The 20947-nt window shown below is 45.5% G+C and overlaps 1 protein-coding gene across 1 annotated transcript in view; it reads left to right on the top strand.

Annotated features, from left to right (window-relative positions):
* Nucleotides 1-2369: 2369 nt before the first annotated feature.
* Nucleotides 2370-20947, top strand: part of ELF5 (E74 like ETS transcription factor 5) — a 47975-nt gene continuing 29397 nt past the window's right edge. The window contains exon 1 of the mRNA XM_055547754.1: nucleotides 2370-2589. Coding sequence (XP_055403729.1) covers nucleotides 2534-2589 — 56 coding nt within the window. The 5' untranslated portion in view covers nucleotides 2370-2533. The remainder of the gene's footprint in view (nucleotides 2590-20947) is intronic.

The following is a 20947-nucleotide window of genomic DNA, read 5'->3' as shown; positions in this document are numbered from 1 at the left end:
TCCCATGGGCAGAGGAGCCTGGCAAGCTATAGTCCATAGGATTGCATAGAGTCAGACAAGACTGAAATGACTTGGCACGCACACACTGTGTCTTTGTGGATATTCAAATATTCTTCAAGTATTATCCCATAGCACTCTTATTTTCTCTTCTTCATTTTTTTTCATTAAATGCAGCATACTGAATTTAGTGTTTACGTTAACGTGAAGACAATTTGGAAAATGGAGCTGTGGAATCTTTAGAGATGCTGGAATGGGAGTTTCTGCATATGCAATGATATTTTAGGAGGATCAGTGTGGTAGAATGGATTAGGAGAGGAGAGAGGCTTAAAACAGGGAGCCTCACTTGGGGATGATAGCAGGAATTATCCTCTCAAACATGCCACGAATAGAATGTGCCAGACACGAGACAGCAAGCATAAAGCAATAAACAAAACAAAGTCTACCCACCTGGACAGGGTGCCCATATGTTCTGGTTTGTCCAGGACAGTCCCAACTTTTGTCTGTTGTCCCCATACAATTAGTAAATAGTACCATGTTTATTCAGGGCTTCCCTGGTGGCTTCCCTGCAGGTAATGAATCTGCCTGCAATGTAGGAGACCGGAGTTTGATCCCTGGGTAAGGAAGACCCTCTGCAGAAGGAAAGGGACAACCCACTTCAGTATTATTGCCATGTTTATTCTCAAAATTGCCATGGTTTGGATAATAAACTAATGGCCACTCAGTTCGTGGAGCTCACGTTATGGAAGAGACCAAGAGGTGAGCCCACATGGCACCTTTGTATAAATCAGAATCCCTTTCTGGGTGGACACAACTTGAATAAAGGCAGTTTTGTGGGAAGATGCAGGCTCTCACAGGACACTCACAGAAGGTAGAGCTCAGGCTGGGTGTTTATCTCCTCTCGCTTATTGCATGCAGGGCGTTTTGTAAGCTAGGTGTGGATTTAAGAATGATTAAAAAAAAAAAAAAAGCACAAGATAATGCCTAGCCCTGCCTTCTTGGAAAGTGAGCCACCTGCACAACCAACAGTTGGCATCCTGGAGACAATCAGTAAACAAATAAATATATAAGTAAATGCAGCGTTAAGTATTGGAAAGTCCTGTGAAGAAAACTAGCGTGAAGCAAGGGGGTCAATAGTGAAGGGCAGCCCTGGTGCATACTCCGTCAGGCACCATTGGTGTTGAAGCCTGTGGAGAGGGCGCCCCCTGGGGTTGAGCAACCTAGCCACCCAGACATGGGGTGCTTTGTTAGAAAGGATGGTCAGGAAGTCCTCTCTGTGGAGACGGTGGGTCATTTGTCACTGACTGTAAAGGAAGAGGGATAGACAGGAGAGAAATGTCACAGTGGTGTGGAGTCAGTGTGACATGGTGGCCAGCCTTGGGAAGGACTTTGAGGAATGAGTGTTAAAGATGACTTCAGGCTTCCACGCCTGAGGAACTAGGAAAACCCTGCTGCTGCTGCTGCTGCTGCTAAGTCGCTTCAGCCGTGTCCGATTCTGTGCGACCCCATAGACGGCAGCCCACCAGGCTCCTCTGTCCCTGGGATTCTCCAGGCAAGTATCCTGGAGTGAGTTGCCATTGCCTTCTCCGTGGAAAACGCTCCCACCGCTCAAATCTGCCCAGTTTCCTGAGCCTGCCGCAAGCAGGTGGTGCAGGGAACACCCCCAGGGAAAGAGGCGCAGTCCCTTCTCTTGGGGAGTTGACTGTCTCCTTCAGAATTTCCCAACCTGTCTGGAGGAACACTAGCTGGGTATGCTAATAGGTGTTACTAGAAAAAGTTGCTCAAGTTTGAGAAAGACTGGATTAAGCAAAATCAAAGAGGTTTCTTTACTAGACGAATTCTCAGAGATTTTAATACACCCTCGTGAGCTTCGCAAATCCGAAGCAGGGAATATAAACAGTAACCCGTCCTGAGTTAGCTGCCTGGAGACATTTTCTTCACAAGGTGTTTCAGGATACCAGACCCCACATCTGTTGGGGCCACGCTTGCCATGGTGCATTGGCAACCTCTGACTCAGCCCCGCTCAGGGCCAAGATTAGCCTCTGACTGACTGGCTAAAAGCAGTTGTGTAACCTCCTTGGGCCTCCACTTACCGTTCTATAAAATGGGGATAAAGATATCGCCCTCCCTCTCCTGGGTGGCATGAGGCACTGGTAATTACTATTTGGCCAGGTGCTGACGTGCTGATGAGCTTTGTCTGACACATTTCTTCGTGCCTCCTCCAGACGCCGTGCCTCGCCTCCCCAGACACAGCCCTGCTGCTCACTCAGACCTCAGCCACGTCGGGCAAGGCGGCAGGTGTCTCTCTTCTTCATAGCTCCCGTCAAAACAGGAGACTCGCCTGACCTCCAGCTCCCACCTGGGCATTGTGGAGGTGGGAGGGCCACCTGCTGGCTGCCATTCTGGGGCCCTGCTGCACGTGGGAGGCTGTTCGGGGCTGGGGCACCCCAAGGGGGTGTCGCCGGCCTGGAAGCAGCCATGCGGTATCCTTGTCGCTGAGGAGCCCAGCCAACTAGGGCCTTCTCAGGGCCAAGCAATGACCACGTCGGAGGACCAGAGCCCAGCCCAGCCTGGCAGGACAAGCGAGCAGAGGTGGGTGCTGTGTGTCTGAGGGTGCAGGGAGAGGAAGGGGCACCAGATGGGAGAGGAGACAGCCCGCAGGCAGCGCTAGCCTTGCTCCAATCCTTCCACCAAGAGTGAGAAAAGGGCGTGCTGAGAAAACTCAGAGGTTCCTATACATCCACTGAGCCTGCAAACCAGACTCTATCACCATGCCTCGGGGGTAGGACAAGCATCCTCATAAAGTATGGTGGCCTTTTGTAGTTACTTTTCCCTCTTTAGTCTAAGCCGTGAGATTCATTTTTACCCAATTTCATCTAGATAGGAAATGTTGGGGAGTCAGAAAAGCAGTATGTGGCATCCCTAATTCGAGGCTGTAGGCACTTGGAACAGGTCTCCAGGTGACTAAAATAATGTCTGGCCCTGAGTAGAAGGACAGAAAAGGAGTGGTTGTTGGATCTCCCTGGGTAATTTTGAAATGCCAGTGTGCATCTGCAGAATGGGATCATAATAATATTAAGTCCCTTCAGTTGGCTGGTATCAGGACTCATTCCTGTGTGCTGGGCATTCTCCTGTGATCCAGTGGTTCGTTTTGATGCACATGTTGCTTATTCGTCCTGACATGCCTTCTGCTCAGCAGAAAAGCATGCCATCGGATAGTAAGTTCTTACTTCCATCCTCAGCTAAATTCAGCTGCTCTAAAATGTGTAAGACAGAGCTGAGACCCAAGCAGATGGCAGTCCCCATCTCCAGGCCCACGGCATCGAATGCCAGTTGAAAATCAAGATCTCTTAATTCTTGGAAATGGGGTGGGGGGCACACGGGGTCTAGTTCCAGGGGAGGGACTAAATTAAGGAGTGACATCAGGGGCCTGTCTAGCTCAATTTCTAGCCCCTACCTTCTTTAAAAGCCATCAGTGTCTTTAGCCCTAGCATGTTACCAAATGACTTGTCAATGTCAGAGGAGCCATGCCAAGAATATTCAACACGTCATTAACCTCATTCCAACATGTAATTAGCCTAAAAGGCCTCTTCGCTGCCTCCATTCAGCGTTACATCATAAAGAATCAGATATTTTCAGGACACCGTGAAGACTTTAAAGAGTTAATTATGGCTCAGTAGAGCCCATCCCCGACAGCCTAAGATCCAGGAATTAAACAGTTTATTTTCAAGTGTCAGTCTTCCAGACAGCATTCACAGTCACTTCCTCCAAGGAAGCTGAGACTGACGTTGGTTTGGAAGTAGAACCACCAGAGTATGCCGTGGTGAGTTGGAGGAGGTAATTGAATTCAGGCCTTCCTCCTACTTTGGGCCATGTGTTCTCAGAGATATCATCTGTACAGTCTCAGAGAGAAAAAGGAATCAAGGCAAGCTGGAATTCTACTTACCCTCCTAGTTCCATGGGGCGAATCCAGCTAAAGCCATTTGTAGTCTCTGAGCTGGAGAGACCAACAGTGTGTCCAGAGTTCAAAGGGAGTTCAGTCCTAATCTGGATGTTACCATCTGAGCCAATCTAGCCATGCAGGCTCTGAGGACATTATTATCAGTCAAGTGTAATTATAGATAAAATAGTTTTATTAATCAGCTTCCTAAGGAGACTGTGTTTATCTGATGGCTGTGCATGGCGTGGGAGGATCTGTGCTGTGCAGGGTGGGTCGCTGGGGAGGACAGGGTGTCTAGGGGAGAGCGTGGAAGATATAAGAGGGGGTGTGGCTGGGAGCTGTGTCTAAGACTGTACATGACCAGATGGGAGTACAAGCGACGGAATTTTGCCTGTTCTCCCCTCTATGTTGAATCTGTCATAACTCTTTCCCCCCCCCAAAAATAGACCTTTCTCTATTTCATTTAGCTAAGACCTCTGGAGCTCCTGATAGCTATCCAATAGCTATCAGGTTTCCCTGATAGCTCAGTTTGTAAAGAATCTGCCTGCAATGCAGGAGACTCCAGTTCGATTCCTGGATCAGGAAGATCCTCTGGAGAAGGGATAGGCTACCCACTCCAATATTCTTGGGTTTCCTTTGTGGCTCAGTTGGTAAGAATCCATCTGCAATGCGGGGGACCTGGGTTTGATCCCTGGGCTGGGAAGATCCCCTAGAGAAGGGAAGGGCTACCCACTCCAGTATTCTGACCTGGAGAATTCCATGGGCTGTATAGTCCATGGGGTTGCAAAGAGTCGGACATGACTGAGCAACTCTCAGTTTCATGGAGCTCCTGATTGCCAATTCTACCTGCAAGTGCCCTCTTTAGCCACTGTCTGCCACAGTTTCAAATCTTACGTCCAGACCTATCTTGGCTTGTCTTCAACATCTATCACCTTAAACTAGTTTGTAAGTTGCAAGGGCTCCTGAAAGAGTACTGCTCCTTCTAAATATTGTGTGGCCTGACTGGAGTCAACTCTACTCACCTCTGGGCCGGATAAATGAACTCCTCAAGGCCCAATACTAAAGGTCCTCCAGAAAGTCTCCAATTCTGATTTAAACTTGGTTAAACATAAGTGGCTTCCTAAAGGAAATCAACCCTGAATATTCACTGAAGGACTGTTGCTAAAACTGAAGGTCCAATACTTTGGCCACCTGATGGAAGAGCCAATTCACTGGAAAAGACACTGATGCTGGGAAAGATTGAAGGCAAAAGGAGAAGGGGGCAGTAGAGGATGAGATGGTAAGATAGCACCATTGGCTCAATGGACTTGAATTTGAGCAAATTCTGGGAGATAGTGAAGGACAGAGGAGCCTGGCATGCTGCAGTCCACGGGGTTGCAAAGAGGTGGATATGACTTAGCAACTAAACAACAATAACAAACATCCGTGGTCAGATGGGTGTAAGGTAACACTTCAAGCCTAGGTCCCCCGCTACAGCAAGGGCTGAGCACCTATCCCCATGTGGGCCAGATCCAGAGCCGGCCTGGCCATTTCCACCCTTCCCCCCCTCCCCTGAGTCTACTCACAGCCTTAAATACTTGGACGGCCTCTCTTAGCACAGCCATGGTCTGCTGGTCAATCGTGCAACTCACCGCTTGCTTTGGCTGGAACACTTGACCCCTTTTGGTTATTTCCTCCCTCAGACAGCCTTGTGCAAAGTCTGCCATTTGCCTTAATGCCACCTGAACTCTACTCAAAGTGACAGCTGCAGCCCGGGGTGAAGACAAACCCCAAATCAAAGAGACGCTGCCCCTGTTTCCCTCCCATAAAGGCAGGTGGCATCCATTCTCCCCTAGGTACAGCAGAAGGTGAACTTGCCAAAGCCCACCCACAGGGCTTGTGCAGAAAGATGGAGAGTGGGCCATGGCCAGGTGGCAGAACTGTTGGCTACTCTGTAAAGTGAGTTGTTGGGATTCTTGAAGCTTCTTTGTTCCCAGAAGGGCACATAGGAGGTCAGGACAAAAAATTTTGGATCAGGGAATGAATATCTTATAAAAGTATAAGATGTATAAAAAAGTATAAGTATAAAAGTATATATTATGACATCTTATAAAAGTATTACTCTATTTAAGATAATTAATAACTGTTGGCCAGATATGCTGGCCTTCTCGTAACTTCCAAGGTTAGTACACTTTTGATAGACACCAGGTAAGAGACTGAAAAATGAACAAATGGATGGATGAATATCAACTAAGTGCCAGGGGCACACACCTGTCTTATTTCAATTAATCTAGTGAATAGCTAACATTATTCTCATTTTGCTGATTAAGAAATTGAGAGGTGGATACGTTTAATAACAACAGCAGCAGCAGCAAAAATAATAATATAGTAAGAAGTATAACCATCATTTATTGAGTATTTAATAAAGTATAACCATCATTTATTGAATATTTAATAAATGCCAGGCATTGAGCTAAGTACTTCTTGTTTTATATTATTTCATTTAATCCTTACCAAAACTCTATGAAGTAACAATTTATTTCTCCAGGTTTTTAAATGTGGAAACTGTGTCTTAGGGAGGTAGTTGTCACTGGCTACCGAGGGACAGCACCAAGCTTTGAACCTACATCTATCAGATTCAAAACCTACTGCCCTTTCTTGTTCTTGTTTTTCCTTTGCTACCTTCTTATCTGGCTTTTGCTTTTAGCAACACCACGGTTGTCTGTTTAGTTACTGTATCATTTAAAACTGTTCAGCCAATTTGCACAGCAAAGGAAACCATAAACAAAATGAAAAGACAACCCACAGATTGGGAGAAAATATTTGCAAATGATGCAGCCAACGAGGGATTAATTTCCAAAATATACAAACAGCTCATGCAGCTCAATATTTAAAAAAAACAAGCAACCCTATCAAATAATGGGAAGAAGACCTAAATAGACATTTCTCCAAAGAAGACATACAGATGACCAAGAAGCACATGAAAAGATTGCCAACATCACTAATTATTAGAGAAAAGTAAATCAAAACTGCAATGAGATATCACCTCACACCAGTCAGAATGTGTGTTCCTAGTCACTCAGTCATGTCCAACTCTTTGTGACCCCATGGACTATAGCCTGCCTGTCTCCTCTGTCCATGGGGATTCTCCAGGCAAAAATAATGGAGTGGATTGCCATGCCCTACTCCAGGGGATCTTCCCAACCCAGGGACTGAACCCAGGTTTCCCTCATTGCAGGCGAATTCTTTACCATCTGAACCACCAGGGAAGCCCATGAATACTTGAGTGGGTAGCCTATCCCTTCTCCAGAGGATCTTCCCAACCCAGGAATCGAACTGGGGTCTCAAGAATTGCAGGTGGATTCTTTATCAGCTGAGCTACCAGGGAAGCTCTCACTCAGAATAGCCATCATCAAAAAGTCCGCAAACAATAAATGCTGGAGAGGGTGTGGAGAAAAGAGAACACTCCTACACTCTTGGTGGGAATGTAAATGGTACAGTCACTATGGAGAACAGTATGGAGGTTCCTTTAAAAGTCAAAAATAGAGCTATGATATGATCCAGCAATTCCACACCTGGACATATATCTAGAGAAAAACGTAATTTAAAAAGATACATGCACCTCAATGTTTATTGCAGGACTGTTTACAATAGCCAAGACACGGAAGCAATCTAAATGTCCATCAACTGAGGAATGGATAAAGAAGATGTGGTACATGTATACAATGGAATATTGTTCTTGTTTAGTCACTAAGTCTTGTCTGACTCTGAGATGTGTGTCTGACTGTAGCCCACCAGGCTCCTCTGTCTGTGGGATTTACCAGGCAAGAATACTAGAGTGGGTTGCCATTTTCTTCTCCAAAGGATCTTCCCAACTCCAGGATCAAACCCATGTCTCCTGCATTGGCAGGCAGATTCTTTACTGCTGAGCCACCAGGGAAGCCCAGTGGAATTTTACTCAGCCATAAAAAGAATGAAATAATGCCATTTGCAGCAACATGAATGGACCTAGAGATTATCATACTATGTGAAGTAAGTCAGACAGAGAATGACAGATATCAGATGATATTGCTTATATGGGGAATCTAAAAAGAATGATACAAATGAACTTATTTGCAAAGCAGAAACAGACTTAGAAAACAAACTTATGGTTAACAAAGGGAAGGGAGGAGATAAATTAGGAGTTTAGGATTAAACTATACACACTACTATATATAGAACAGATAACCAACAAGGACTATAGTATAACAAAGGGAACTCTACTCAATATTCTGCAATGACCTGAAGGGGGAAAGAATTGAAAAGGAATAGATATATCTGTATATATAACTGAATCACTTTTCTGTTCACCTGAAACTAACATAGCACTGTAAATCAACTATACTCCAGTACAAAATAAAAATTGAAAAAGGAAAAGAAATAAAATGTTCAGCCAAGTCCCATATTTCATATTGGTTCTTTGGAACCAAAGGATAACCATTGACTCAGAATGAAGCTGAATCCTACCTACCTGCTTTTGTACTTCGAGAGGAATTAAAACATCATTTCATGAAAAGAGATGGGGGCAAGTGATGTCCAGGACCAAAGACGACACTTGTCTTCTCTTTAACTCCAACAGCTCAGTGATAACTTCCCCAAATGTGGACCCTAGACAAACACCTTGGGGAGTGACAAATGCTTCATTGGAACTTCCCTGGGTTTGCAAGTTCAAGGAACAAACCAGTCAACATTGATGTGAAACTCTCAGTGAGGCCAAGCAGCTTCCCCAATTTGAAGGCTCACCTCTCAGATTTATAAGTACTTTTAAGTACCAGAATTGTTGGATTTCAGTTAGCATATGGTGACACACTCTAGAAGAAGGTGATAAATCAGAAAAGTTTATAACAATGAAAGACTGAAATTTTGTAAAACACACTGCCTGAGTTCTTACACCATCCTGTGTTTACAACAGAGACTGTTTCTCTAAGTGAGTCTCCAACAAAACCAAACTCAGGAAATTTCAGTGTGTAGTCCAGACCTTTGTACTTTTTAATGGCAAATCAAATTGTGGGAGATAGTAGAAGATTGCAAGGAAACAACCTAAGAAAGCAATATTAGTTAAAAATGAGTGGAAGAAGAAAACCCAGCAGTAATCTCCATAAGAAATACAGTGTAATCCTGGAAAAACTCATGGACAGAGTAAGAGAAAAATCAAAGTTGTTCACCAAGCATCATTGCTGACCCACAAAAATCTGACCCTGAAGAGCAGACAAGATCTGAGACCTCCTCAAACTCAAAACCCCTCATCAACTAGCCACAGATCCCTGCTAGTTCATAGTGGTTGATGTCCCAGGACTGCCATGAGGTGACATGTGTTAGACTTCAGCTCCTGGGCCATCCCATGCTCATTGTCTCTGCACACCTGCAACTTTCCTCTTGTTTGAAAGGGCCTGTCCTTCTGGCCGTCTCAGACACCACAGAGCATGGTGGCCCACGGCCTGAGCTCTGAATCAGGCAGTGGGACCCTGGCTCTGCTGCTTGTTAGCTGTATGACCTTGGGCAAATTCCTGAAGTTCTTTGAGCCTCAGTTTCCCCTTCTGTAAAATGGGGACAATAACAGGCCCAATTCCTATAGTTGTTGTACTTGGCACATAATGAGCAACCATTTTTAGCAAGTCATTCCAATTTTTCAGAACCCAACTCACATGCCATATCCCACAAGAAGCGATTTCTGACTGTTTCAGCCCTTATTGACCTCCTGCTCCCTGAAGTCCTACAGTCCCTAACTCAAAATTAGACTTGGACTTCTATACTCACTTTAAATGTCTCTTTTTGAATTCTCTGCTAAAGTGTTTGTTACTTGAAGGATGCAACTAGATCTTGCTTTTTTTTTTTTTAATATTCCTGAAAATATTGGCCTATTATATATTTTTTAATTACTATATTGACTAAGTTCACATTTTAACATTTCTGAAATTAGGATAAGCTTTACCATCTACCTATACATTTAATATAATGTTTTCTGCCCACAAAGTTTACCTTTACCATCTACCTATACATTTAATATAATGTTTTCTGCCCACAAAGTTTACCTAAATCAGTGTTGTCTATTATAATCAACAGCATCTTAGAAATAAGACTTGCTTGATCAATAAGAGTAGATCTACATGGATCCACAACAGATTTCCCCTAGCATCCCTCCTCACACCAGCCTCCATCCTCATAGCCACCATCGCCCCCTGTCCCTTGACCATAGACATGCTTTAGAGTTCAGTGCAGAGACATGGATATCAGTGTGAAGACACGCAATATCAAACTACATGTGTGGTCATTCCCACCGACAGATGAGGAAACTGAAGTTCAGATAAATTTAGCCAGCAAGTGTCAAGTCACCTGCAGGAAGATTAAGTCTTCAATGATTGACTGACGGATCATCTAATGATAGCCTGTCATTAATGTGGTTCCTGAATTAACAAAGTGAATGAGCCATAGCTGAAGGGACTGGTCCATTCAATACTAGTCAATGGCAGCACCGTCAGCACCACACCATCCTCGAACCAATATCATGAACTGGCCACAGAAGTCAATGGCATCCATTCTTCGAATTGTCGCCCCCAGCAATTCTCTCAGGAAGCAAGCTCATGCCCTCCAGGGTACTGAAGTTTGGTAGGAAAACAGCTAAAGAAAATATTCTTTAAGAATTCCTTTGAGAAAGCTTCCCTTAGCTGGGCCTCTCAGATCCATTCAATGTATAGCCATTGTGACTTCAGATTCAACTGCTGCTGCTGCTGCTGCTAAGTCGCTTCAGTCGTGTCCGACTCTGTGCGACCCCATAAATGGCAACCCACCAGGCTCCCCCGTCCCTGGGATTCTCCAGGCAAGAACACTGAAGTGGGTTGCCATTTCCTTCTCCAATGCATGAAAGTAAAAAGTGAAAGTGAAGTCGCTCAGTCGTGTCCAACTCTTAGCGACCCTATGGACTGCAGCCTACCAGGCTCCTCTGTCCATGGGATTTTCCAGGCAAGAGTACTGGAGTGGGTTGCCATTAACTTCTCCATAGGTGGCACTAGCGGTAAAGAACTTGCCTGTCAATGCAGGAGAGGTAAGAGATGCAGGATCAATCCTTGGGCCAGAAAGATCTCCCAGAGGAGGGCATGGCAACCCATTCCAGTATTCTTGCTTGTAGAAGCCCATGGACAGAGGAGCCTGGCAGGCTACAGTCCATGGGGTTGCACAGAGTCAGACATGACTAAAGCGACTCAGCTGCTGCTGCTACTGCTAAGTCACTTCAGTCGTGTCTGACTCTGTGCAACCCCATAGACAGCAGCCCACCAGGCTCCCCCATCCCTGGGATTCTCCAGGCAAGAACACTGGAGTGGGTTGCCATTTCCTTCTCCAATGCGTAAAAGTGAAAAGTGAAAGTGAAGTCACTCAGTCGTGTCTGACTCTTTGAGACCCCAAGGACGGCAGCCTACCAGGCTCCTCTGCCCATGGAACCAGGCAAGAGTACTGGAGTGGGGTGCCATTGCCTTCTCCGAAGTGACTCAGCATGCTCCAGTATCTCTACAGAGAGAGAGGAGACCAAAACTACAGTCATGCAATTGTGTCTGCTGTTTCATAAACGTTACCATAATTCAACCTTAAAATGACAAAATCAGTATACCTAACCTCATTTTCATTATGCTTCAGCCAGCCATTGTCTTTGCTATTGTTTAACCTCCATGATGCCTTCTGTGATGGAAATCACACAAAGATCCATTTCTTCCATGAAGCTCATAGCCATGAAAGGATTATCAAGGGAGCTACCTCACTGCTGTTCTCTGCTGAGTTGGGGTTCTTGGCCAGGAGAATGGACAGCGTGAATAGCTAAGGGATGAGCTGGATATAGGAGACTGGGGAAAGACACCCAAAGAGGAAATATAGCAAATACACAACCAGCAACAAGAGTTGCTTCAGCACTTATTTGTGCTTAAGTCCATCGTGGGTGTTTCTGTAGATAATAGGTTTATAATCCTTATCCTTGATTTTGATCCCAGCAACCTGAGATGCCTAAGAAATTGATATCAGGATTTCCCTGGTAGTCCAGTGGTTAAGAATCCTCCTTCCAATGCAGAAGATGCAGGTTCGATCACTGGTCAGGGAACTAAGATCCCACATGCTGCAGGGAAACTAAGCCTGCGTACTGCAACAAGAGAAACCACAACAAAGACCCAGCCAAAAAAAAAAAAACTGTGTCTCCACAACTTAGATTCTGCCTCCTCCAGAGGTACCAAACGAGAGCCTAAAGGGGAAGCTAGTGACTCTAGTGCCCTGTGTGCGCATGCTAAGTCACTCAGTTGTGACCGACTCTTTGTGACCCCATGGACTGTAGCCCACCAGGCTCCTCTTGGGATTCTCCCACATACCTAGACTCAAACCCTGCTTCATGTTCTACCAGCTGCGCGATATTTGGCAAGTCCCTTGAACTTTCTATGCCTGTTTCCTCATTAGTAAATTTTAGATAATAATAATGGTACCTTCCTCACAGGAGCGATGCAAAGATTAAATGATTTAATACATGGAGCATGCCTAGGCAATGTCTGGCAACTAGTAAGTGCCAGATAAATGGTAGCGATTGTGATTATTCATTGCAGAAGGGCAACATTATCCTACTTGCTGTGGTAATTTTCAAAGGTGGGTGATCTCAATCAACATCTACATTTCTCTCCATAGACCATTGGAGTCACCATTCAGTGAGAGCTTAATGTGTACCAGGAATCAGAGTAGGTATGTCCAGATGAGGGAACTGAAGCCTTGCAGTCTGATACCTCATCTAATGGCTCCCAGGTGGCAGGTGCCAGGAGCTTGTTATCATACATATCCACAGACAGAAAACTTTTCATTCTTAAATATTTAAGCCAATAGAGCATAGAAAATGTAATTTCTCCAACAGACTCTTTTCTAAAAAAAAAAAAATGGTTTTAAGATAATGGAGACAGAGATCCTAATCCATAGCTCATATATTTTATCTTCACCCTGAAAGTCTGTTCCTGCTAATGGCCTCATCTCTGAATTTACCTAAATGTATTTTTTAACTCACTTTTGTGTTCAGCCTGTGCTGCCCCTTGGGTGGTGAGGGTGATAGATTGAGGGAGAGAAAAATGACTAAAGAAATTCTGGCTCAGGTTAACCACAGTCAGGGTCTAGGAGAAGAAGGGAACCCATTACATCTAGTGAAAGGAACTGGGTAGTAACCTCCGGCCTTATGTTAGGAGGCTTGCCTGTTAATTCACTCCCATGATACATGCATGTAATGAGCGTCTTCTTTGTCCCAAGAACCATACTAGACACCAGAGAATCAAGGAGGTAACAGAATTTCTATTCTACTCTGAGAGGACAGACTGTGCATGCAACAGTCATGCAACTCAGGGGTCTTAAACCAACCGAGAGGGAAGGACCCCCTCTGAGACCAGACCCCCGCTCTGAGACCAGCTTGAACTCTCGTGTCTACACTGTGGTTTTAACAGTGGGCAGCCTCGAGTTCAACCCAGGCTTGGCCACTGCCCAGCTGGGTGACACCCAACAAGCCTGGCAACTCTGATTCTTCATTCTTTAAGAGAAAGTAGTCATAGCTAGTTCCCAGGATTACAGTGAAAAATAACCACGGGACAACAGGTGAGCGGTTCTAGAACAGTTCTTGGCATGTGGTAGATTCCCTCCTCCTGTCCCCCCTCAACCACCCCAGGAGTACCCAGGGACCAGTTAGCATGGTGGTTAAGAGGATGGGCTCTGGAGGCAGAAAATGCTGCTCTGCTACTTACTAGCTGTGTGACCATGGGCAAGTTACTTCACTTCTCTATGCCTCAGTTCCTTTATCTGTAAAATGGGGATACTAAGTAGCATCCTCATCAGAGAGTTATGAGAATTTAAAGTAGTGAATGTATTAAAAGGTAAGGCACGTGAAGGTTATTAAATGTCTATTTGAGCAAACATCAATTCCAATCTGGCATCACCAAACTGCAAGTGATTAGGAGTTTAGGAGCACTCCACCAACAAGAGCCAGGGGAGTGACTTTATTTTCCTTCTATTTTCTGGTCACACCATGTGGCATGAGGGATCTTAGTTCCCTGACCAGGAATCCAACCTGTGCCCCTTGCAGTGGAAGCACCCTATCTTAACCATTGGACCGCCAGGGAAGTCCCAGGAATGGCTTTTATAGTGCAGACATGGAAGAAAGCAAGGAAATTATTTGATTGGCTTTTGCTTAACCAGTTGCTTTATCTGGGAAATCCTAGTTGGCTGTCTGTGATCGGTGGTTTTGAATTTCTTGTTTTTGGACCTGAGTGGATTTACAATCAACTTTGGCTGAGGCGTCGGTTTGCTTGTGTAGGCTAGCTGAGCATTAAAGGCACCACAGTCAAACAGCCTTCTTGTTTCATTACTTTAACAAATGTAACAGGCCAGCATGCAGATAGGGTCTTCTGTGGTGGCTCAGAGGTCAAGAGTGCCAGCAATGCAGGAGACACAGGAGACATGAGCTCTATCCATGGGTCGTGAAGATCCCCTGGAGGAGAGCATGGCAACCCACTCCAGTATTCCTGCCTGGAGAATCCCTTGGACAGAGAGGAGCCTGGTGGGCTACAGTCCTTAGGGTGGCAAAGAGTGAGATGCGACTGAACACATGCACACACAGCACGTAGATAACAGAGTTCATTCTAGGGCTCTCACCTCTTCTCAGCTTTTAATTCATTTAATTCACCCAACATCCTACAAGGGAGGCATTCTTTTCCCCCCACTTTACACATGAGGGAACTAGGATGTAAGGATTTAAGGAAGTTTCCCAGACTCACTCAGCCAGAAAATGGCAAAGTCAGGACTCAAACCTATAAAGTCTCTCTGCAGAATCCGGGCTTAGAAATTTCATTGACAGTCCAGTGGTTAAGACTTCACCTTCCAATGCAGGGGGTATGGGTTCGATCCTTGGCTGGGGAACTAAGATCCCACATGCCTCATGGCCAAAAATCCAAAACATAAACCAGAAGCAATATTGTAACAATTTCAATTAAAAAAAAAAAAACTTTAAAAATGATCCACATCAAAATCTTAAAAAAAAATAGAATCCAGGCTGAGTCACTCCGTGGCTCTTGTAAGCCTAATTCATTCTACCTGTATTGCTATGTGGTTGAGACAGCAGAGGGAGGGTGGGCTAGAAAGTCTAAAATGCCTCATTCCTTTGGTCCACCTCTGACATTCAAATACAGGTTTTATGAGCTTAGTGTTTGATATCATTTAAGATCTCCACTCCAATCAAATTTAGGTTCAATGTGATAGTTAGATTTAATTAGAGTCAAATTCCTCTTTTATTTTGGTTTTATCTTAATCACCCCCTTTTACTCGCTAGCCCAGAAGCCTATAATTTCCCACATGGGCACCCAGATATGCTGTATTACACACTCAGGACCAGGAGACAAACAGTTTACTGTCATACACGTTTATGCCAGAAACTTTTCACTCTGAAATAGCTGAGTCAAGACAGCACAGAAACAAATGTAATTTCTCCAAAGACTCTTTTCTAAAAACAATATCAGAATACTATATTTTCCATGAAACTCTCTCTGCTAAGAAGAACATATGTGTGTAGATATAAACATAAGAAGACTTTCCAAGATGAGTGACAAGATGGGAAAGTACCCAACAGTGGGAAACAGTCTGTATGACCAACCAGATCCCCTAGACACAGAGGAGAAAGAGGCAAATCGCAGAATTTTAAAGCTTAAAGGAATCTCAATGACCACCTAATCCCATTCTCTGCAAGCTCTTTTCAAGTGCGGATTCTTTTGTTCAAGAGAAATCTTATCCTGAAGATTGATATAAAAGCCGAGATGCTCTTACTGAATCAGGGAGGAGCCGCCTGGAGCCTAACCCACTCTGATCCCATTCTCTCACACACCCACCCCCAGCAGCTCCTATGAGGGCTTCAGGGATCCCCAGGGTTCCTCAGAGCACAGTTTGAAAGTTGCTATTCTAACCCAGCCTCCTCCTTTCACCATTAGGGGATATGAAGCCCAGAGAAGCTACCTGACTTGTCTGAGGTTACACAGCAAGTCAGAATCCTCAGCAATCCTCTTATCTTCCTTCAACAATTTTTCCATGATGACACTTGAGTCCTCTAATGAACTGCCTTTTGTTTCCCCAGACTGTATGTGTGTTTGTATTTGTGTTTGTACCCATGCCTGGTGCTCCCAAGAAAACCTAACAAACCAGTGCCTGCTTTCACTCTAAAGCTTAGAGTCTGCAGTTTGGACATAGGTCTCGGCTGCCCAGGAGAGCTGGAAGCACAGGGCAAAAAGGCAGGGGGCCATCAGTGCTGTCCTGCAGGTGACCGGGGACTTCTGTTTTCAGCCTAAGTTGGGTCCAGTTTCTGCTCTTACAGGGATGCAGGTAGTTCTCACAAAGACACCTGAGAGCTGGCATCCAAGTCAGACCCCAGCCTCGTAGCTGTGGTCACCTGACTGAGCCCCTAAACCTCTTCTTTTCCCCATCTGTAAAGGGGAAGGTAAGAGAGAAAACAACCCCATGGCACATTATGTCCCAAGAGGTTAGAAGTTGAGTAAGTTAATGTGTCCGATGGCTGGTTATGCTTTGGGTGAAAAGTAGAAACAAGGCCCCAACATTGGTTCTACAAACTGGCCGTTCCCTTCAATCTGCTGGGAAGGCATGAGTTTAGAGGAAGTGGTGGAGAAGGGCTTTCTGATTAATGTGGTCTGTCAAAGAAAACGCTACAATCAGAATGAAACAAAGAGCTCACACAGTGCTTCACTTGCAGGACCTCGTATGAGGGTAGGTCCTGTTATTTGCATTAGAGCGACTTAAGTTATTAGCTAACTAGTTAAGTGGTTCAAGGTGACATGACTAGAAAATGATGCACCTAGATTTGAATTCAGTCATCTAACTGCAAAAAAAAAAATATCGTCTAGCTGCAGAGTCTGTTCTTAACCACTGCCCTATCCTACCCTTCCACCTTACTGCTGGGGGCGGGGGAGGGGAGGAGGGCTGCAGAGATGGGCACCACGGCTAGATTCCTGTTTCCCCTCCAGCTTGCCCAAAAGAGAGTTCCCAGCAAATGCTGGATCCAGCAAAGCTCCCAGAGGCGAGAATTCTCAGCTTGTTTACTGACTCCCCGGGTGGGGAGCAGGGGAGCCGGGGTCGGGGGTGAGCTGGGCACAAAAGCAGGATAAAGGTAAACTTTCTGTGTGTGAGAACTGTTCCCCCTCCAAGGAGCCGTGTCACACTGTATGTCACCGTCATCAAAGGGGTTGTGCATAAACCTGAAAAACCAAACGGACCTGTCTGTAGGTGTTACTTATATCACAAGGCTACAGGTGCCTTTATTTCCACCGTACGCCGGTGCTGGGAGTGCCTGCCTTCTCTTGTCTTGAAAACCTCCTCTTTGGACCCAGCACCGCCGTCCTCACGTAAGCACCTTTTCTTTGCTCTTTTGGATAAATCGTAAGGGGCATCAGGGCTTAGTGGCTCTGGTGGGGGGCCTGGGTCTGTGGGTCCGTCCCCAGCTCCAGATGGCCAGGCCTCCTGCCACGTCCGTCAGTCACAGTACCTCCCCGGAGCTGTTTGACTGGGATTTAACTGCTGGCCGAGAGAGACGTTTTTGCTTCCTCGGGCTGTGTAGGCAGCCCCTGCCCCCTCTGGGTGACTTGATTAAACCAAGGGGAACTCACTGAGAGAGAATGCATACGGGCACGCCATTCTCTACCTTCTTCAAGCTAACCTGAGGAAGGGAAGCTGGATTTTACACCAAAAAATATTCAGCTTCAAGAAAAGCCCACCTCCTCCTGCCTAAGCGCCTCACCTCCATTGGCCTGCTCATGGAGCACCCCCTTGAAACAGAAAACAAATTGTTGCCTTATTACAGTTTGGGGAATTTTTCAGGAGACTGTCTGAACATAATAGCTTAAAGGAAACCCATTCTGCACTCTCACACCTCCTCAGTATAGAATGCTTCCAGAAAAGCAATGGTTAGGGTTTTTCCACTGTATTCTCAGACCTTTCCTAAGACTCTGCACTACGTGAGGTTCTTGAGCGTTCGCCCCCTGCTGGCAGACTGGTGTAGCACATGCTCCCTTCTCCCGCGGGAGCTGAGGACCCACGTTCATTCTGATGTGCCGAGAATTTTACAAACTGCAAAGGCTGTCAGAGATCATTAGGGACAATGATCCCTAATTGTCTTTACAGAGGAGGAAACTGAAGCCTAGCAAGGTAAAGTGATTCAGGGAGACAGTTTCATGTTTTAGTCTAAAGACCCAGGGGAAGAGGTTGTTTGCCCTTCTGAGTGAAAGCTTAATTCTTTTGTCCTCATGCTCTCTGTGAGAGGGTTTTCTGGTGATTCAAAGTGTTCTTGGTAAGAGTTTTCACAAATTGGTTGTCTGCTTTTCTCAGAAGTCACCTAAGTAGCAACCTTTTAGAATACTGATGACAATTGTGTCCCCCATCCCCTGCTGGGACAGTAATGGACATACATGTTATATCCACTCATCTACATATATTACCTAATTTTGTTAAATCTTTGGGTTATCCTGAGTATTGCATGTTAAAATCTCCATTTGAGAGATGAGCTCAAAGAGGGTTGTGGATTTTGACACTACACACCTTATATGAAACAAAAAAAAAAAAGAATAAAATTTCAGCAGGCTGAGTAGTAAGAAATGTGTCCCACATCCCTTTCCTTGTGGGTGGCAGAGGTAGGATTTAAATCCCAATGGATTTAATATAGCTTCCCAGGTAGCTCAGCTCAGCTCAATGCAGGAGCTGCAGGAGATGCAGGTTCCATCCCCAAGTTGGGAAGATCCCCTGGAGAAGGGCATGGAAACCCACTCCAGTATTCTTGCCTGGAGAATCTCATGGACAGAGAAGCTTGGCAGGCTCCAGTCCCCAGCATTGCAGAGTTTGGACACGACTGAAGCGACTGAGCACACACACATGGGTTTAACCCAAACCCAGTGAGCCTTGTATGGGAGCCCATGGTAAACTATTCAGCACAACTCCTATGAGTCTTTGCGGCACCTTTAGAAAAACAACTAAAAAACGAACAAACTAGCAAACTTCTGATACAAGCCAAAGGAAGATGAGGAATCACTTGGCAAGACATCAGCAAAGCAGTCTCATAGCTGCTCTGGTTTTTCCCAGAAGAGCAAACACTCAAGCACCCAACCCACAAGCCTTTAGCAGAAAACATTGAAATACTTCAACCAATGGGTTTTCCTCCATGTGTCTCTTCTGAGGGAGGTCCAAAAGGTAGGAAGTGGACCCTGCCTTGCCCGTAGGGCTCGGAACCTGGTGGGCATTGGGGTATCACTGGGACTTTAGAGGAGGAAAAGCATTATTCTTCCCAGCGAGATGGCCTGGATGGTGGGATCAAGGAAGGCCCTCCCGAGCCCCCTTTTCCATGGTTTACACCTTCACAGCCCGTTCTGCGCAGTGATGCTTTGGTGCATAAACAGCCAATGTGTAGGTGCTTAATTGGGTGAATTTTTGGTCACATGCCCAGAGTGAAGTTGATGATCTCTGCCAGGGTCAGGAAGGAATTTTCCTTGTCTGACAGACTGGCCAAGGCTGGGTGGTTTGCGCCTTCCACTCTCTCTGGAAGGCTGAACAGAGGTGCCATGGACACCACACCTGTGACTGCCGCCTCTGACTCGTGTGAGGGCAAGAAGCCCACAGGCCTGTCTCTCTGACTGTGTGGACCCTTCCGGTGCACCCTTGGTGAGTGAACCAAACTCTCAGAAGGGTTAGGAAGCCCCTGGAAGCACCAAGGACCTGAGCGTCCATGCCATTCCCAAAGGTCTAGCCAGCCTTTCTTGTGCCTGGAAGAGAACCCACTTGATTCTCCCCTCTTGTGCTGAAAGTGCTTGATTCTTTCCTACCTACTAGGCAGCTAAAGTGCTGATTACACTTTGGGGAGACTGAATTCCACTGCCATGGGTCTGTAGAAGGGCAGTGAGCGAGGGTTCAGAATACTTAAGGGGTCTGGCTAACCCAGGCAAAGAATGTCCAGAGGTCACAGCTGAAAGTGGGTATGGGAGGAAAAGGAGAAGAGAAAATCATGGGAATTTTTTTATAGCTAAAACTTTCATCTCTGCATGATTGAATTGTACTCCAATTTGGTGAGCGTACTTGACTGCAATATCCAACTATAGCTATCATATATGCCTATGTGTATGCGTGCACGTGTGTGGCTGTGTCAGCCAAATCGGGTGGGATCCTGAAGAAAATCACGCAGCTAGTGTATGTGTTAGAGTCCATCTCATTGTTGTGTTCATGCAGCCGATGAAGTATTGAGGCTCCGAGAAAAGTGAGAGGCAGAATCACGACAATGTTCCTTCTATGAGGACAAGTCAGCCAGCCTCTCAAAAACCAAAAATGCGGGGTTACAACAGCAGGCCTAGGACCCTCCCTAGGCTTCCCCTACTTGTCCTGCTGCTGACTCTAAGTCTAACCCAATGCTTTGCAACCTTTTTTTTCCCACTATCACCCCCTTTTTAGTTCTTTTTTTTTTTAAGAATTTTTTAAGGTGGACAATTTTTAAAAGTATTTATTGAATTGGTTGCAATATTGCTTCTGTTTAATGTTTTGGTTTTTCGGCCGCATGTGGGGTCTTAGCTCCCCAGCCAGGGATTGAACCCACTCTCCCCTGCATTGGAAGGTAAAGTCTTAACCACTGAACCACCAGGGAAGTCCCCTAGATCATTGTTCTTAATCTTACCCCCTCCATGAAATGTTAATATCACAGATTCACCATTCATCATTTATGTACTGTGGGCTTTGAAGAGTCATAAAGGATAATGATGGCTAAGATTTTTTTGACCCTTAAGACCAATTTTTTTACCAATTTTTTCCCTCTTTGGTCACTGTCCCCTCGTTGGAATACATATTCTAACTTCAGGCCTAAAACTATATATCACTGGGCCTCAATGTCCTCCCTGAGAAGAGGGAACCCAAAAGTTATTGTTGCCCACCACCCTCTTCCGCCTACATTAAAGAAATCTGAAGAGCTAAAAT

Source organism: Bubalus kerabau, chromosome 15 (genome assembly GCF_029407905.1).
Source record: "Bubalus kerabau isolate K-KA32 ecotype Philippines breed swamp buffalo chromosome 15, PCC_UOA_SB_1v2, whole genome shotgun sequence".
NCBI classification, from domain to species: Eukaryota; Metazoa; Chordata; class Mammalia; order Artiodactyla; family Bovidae; genus Bubalus; species Bubalus kerabau.
Note: the sequence above shows the minus strand (reverse complement) of the source record. Positions and strands in the feature narration are given on the sequence as shown.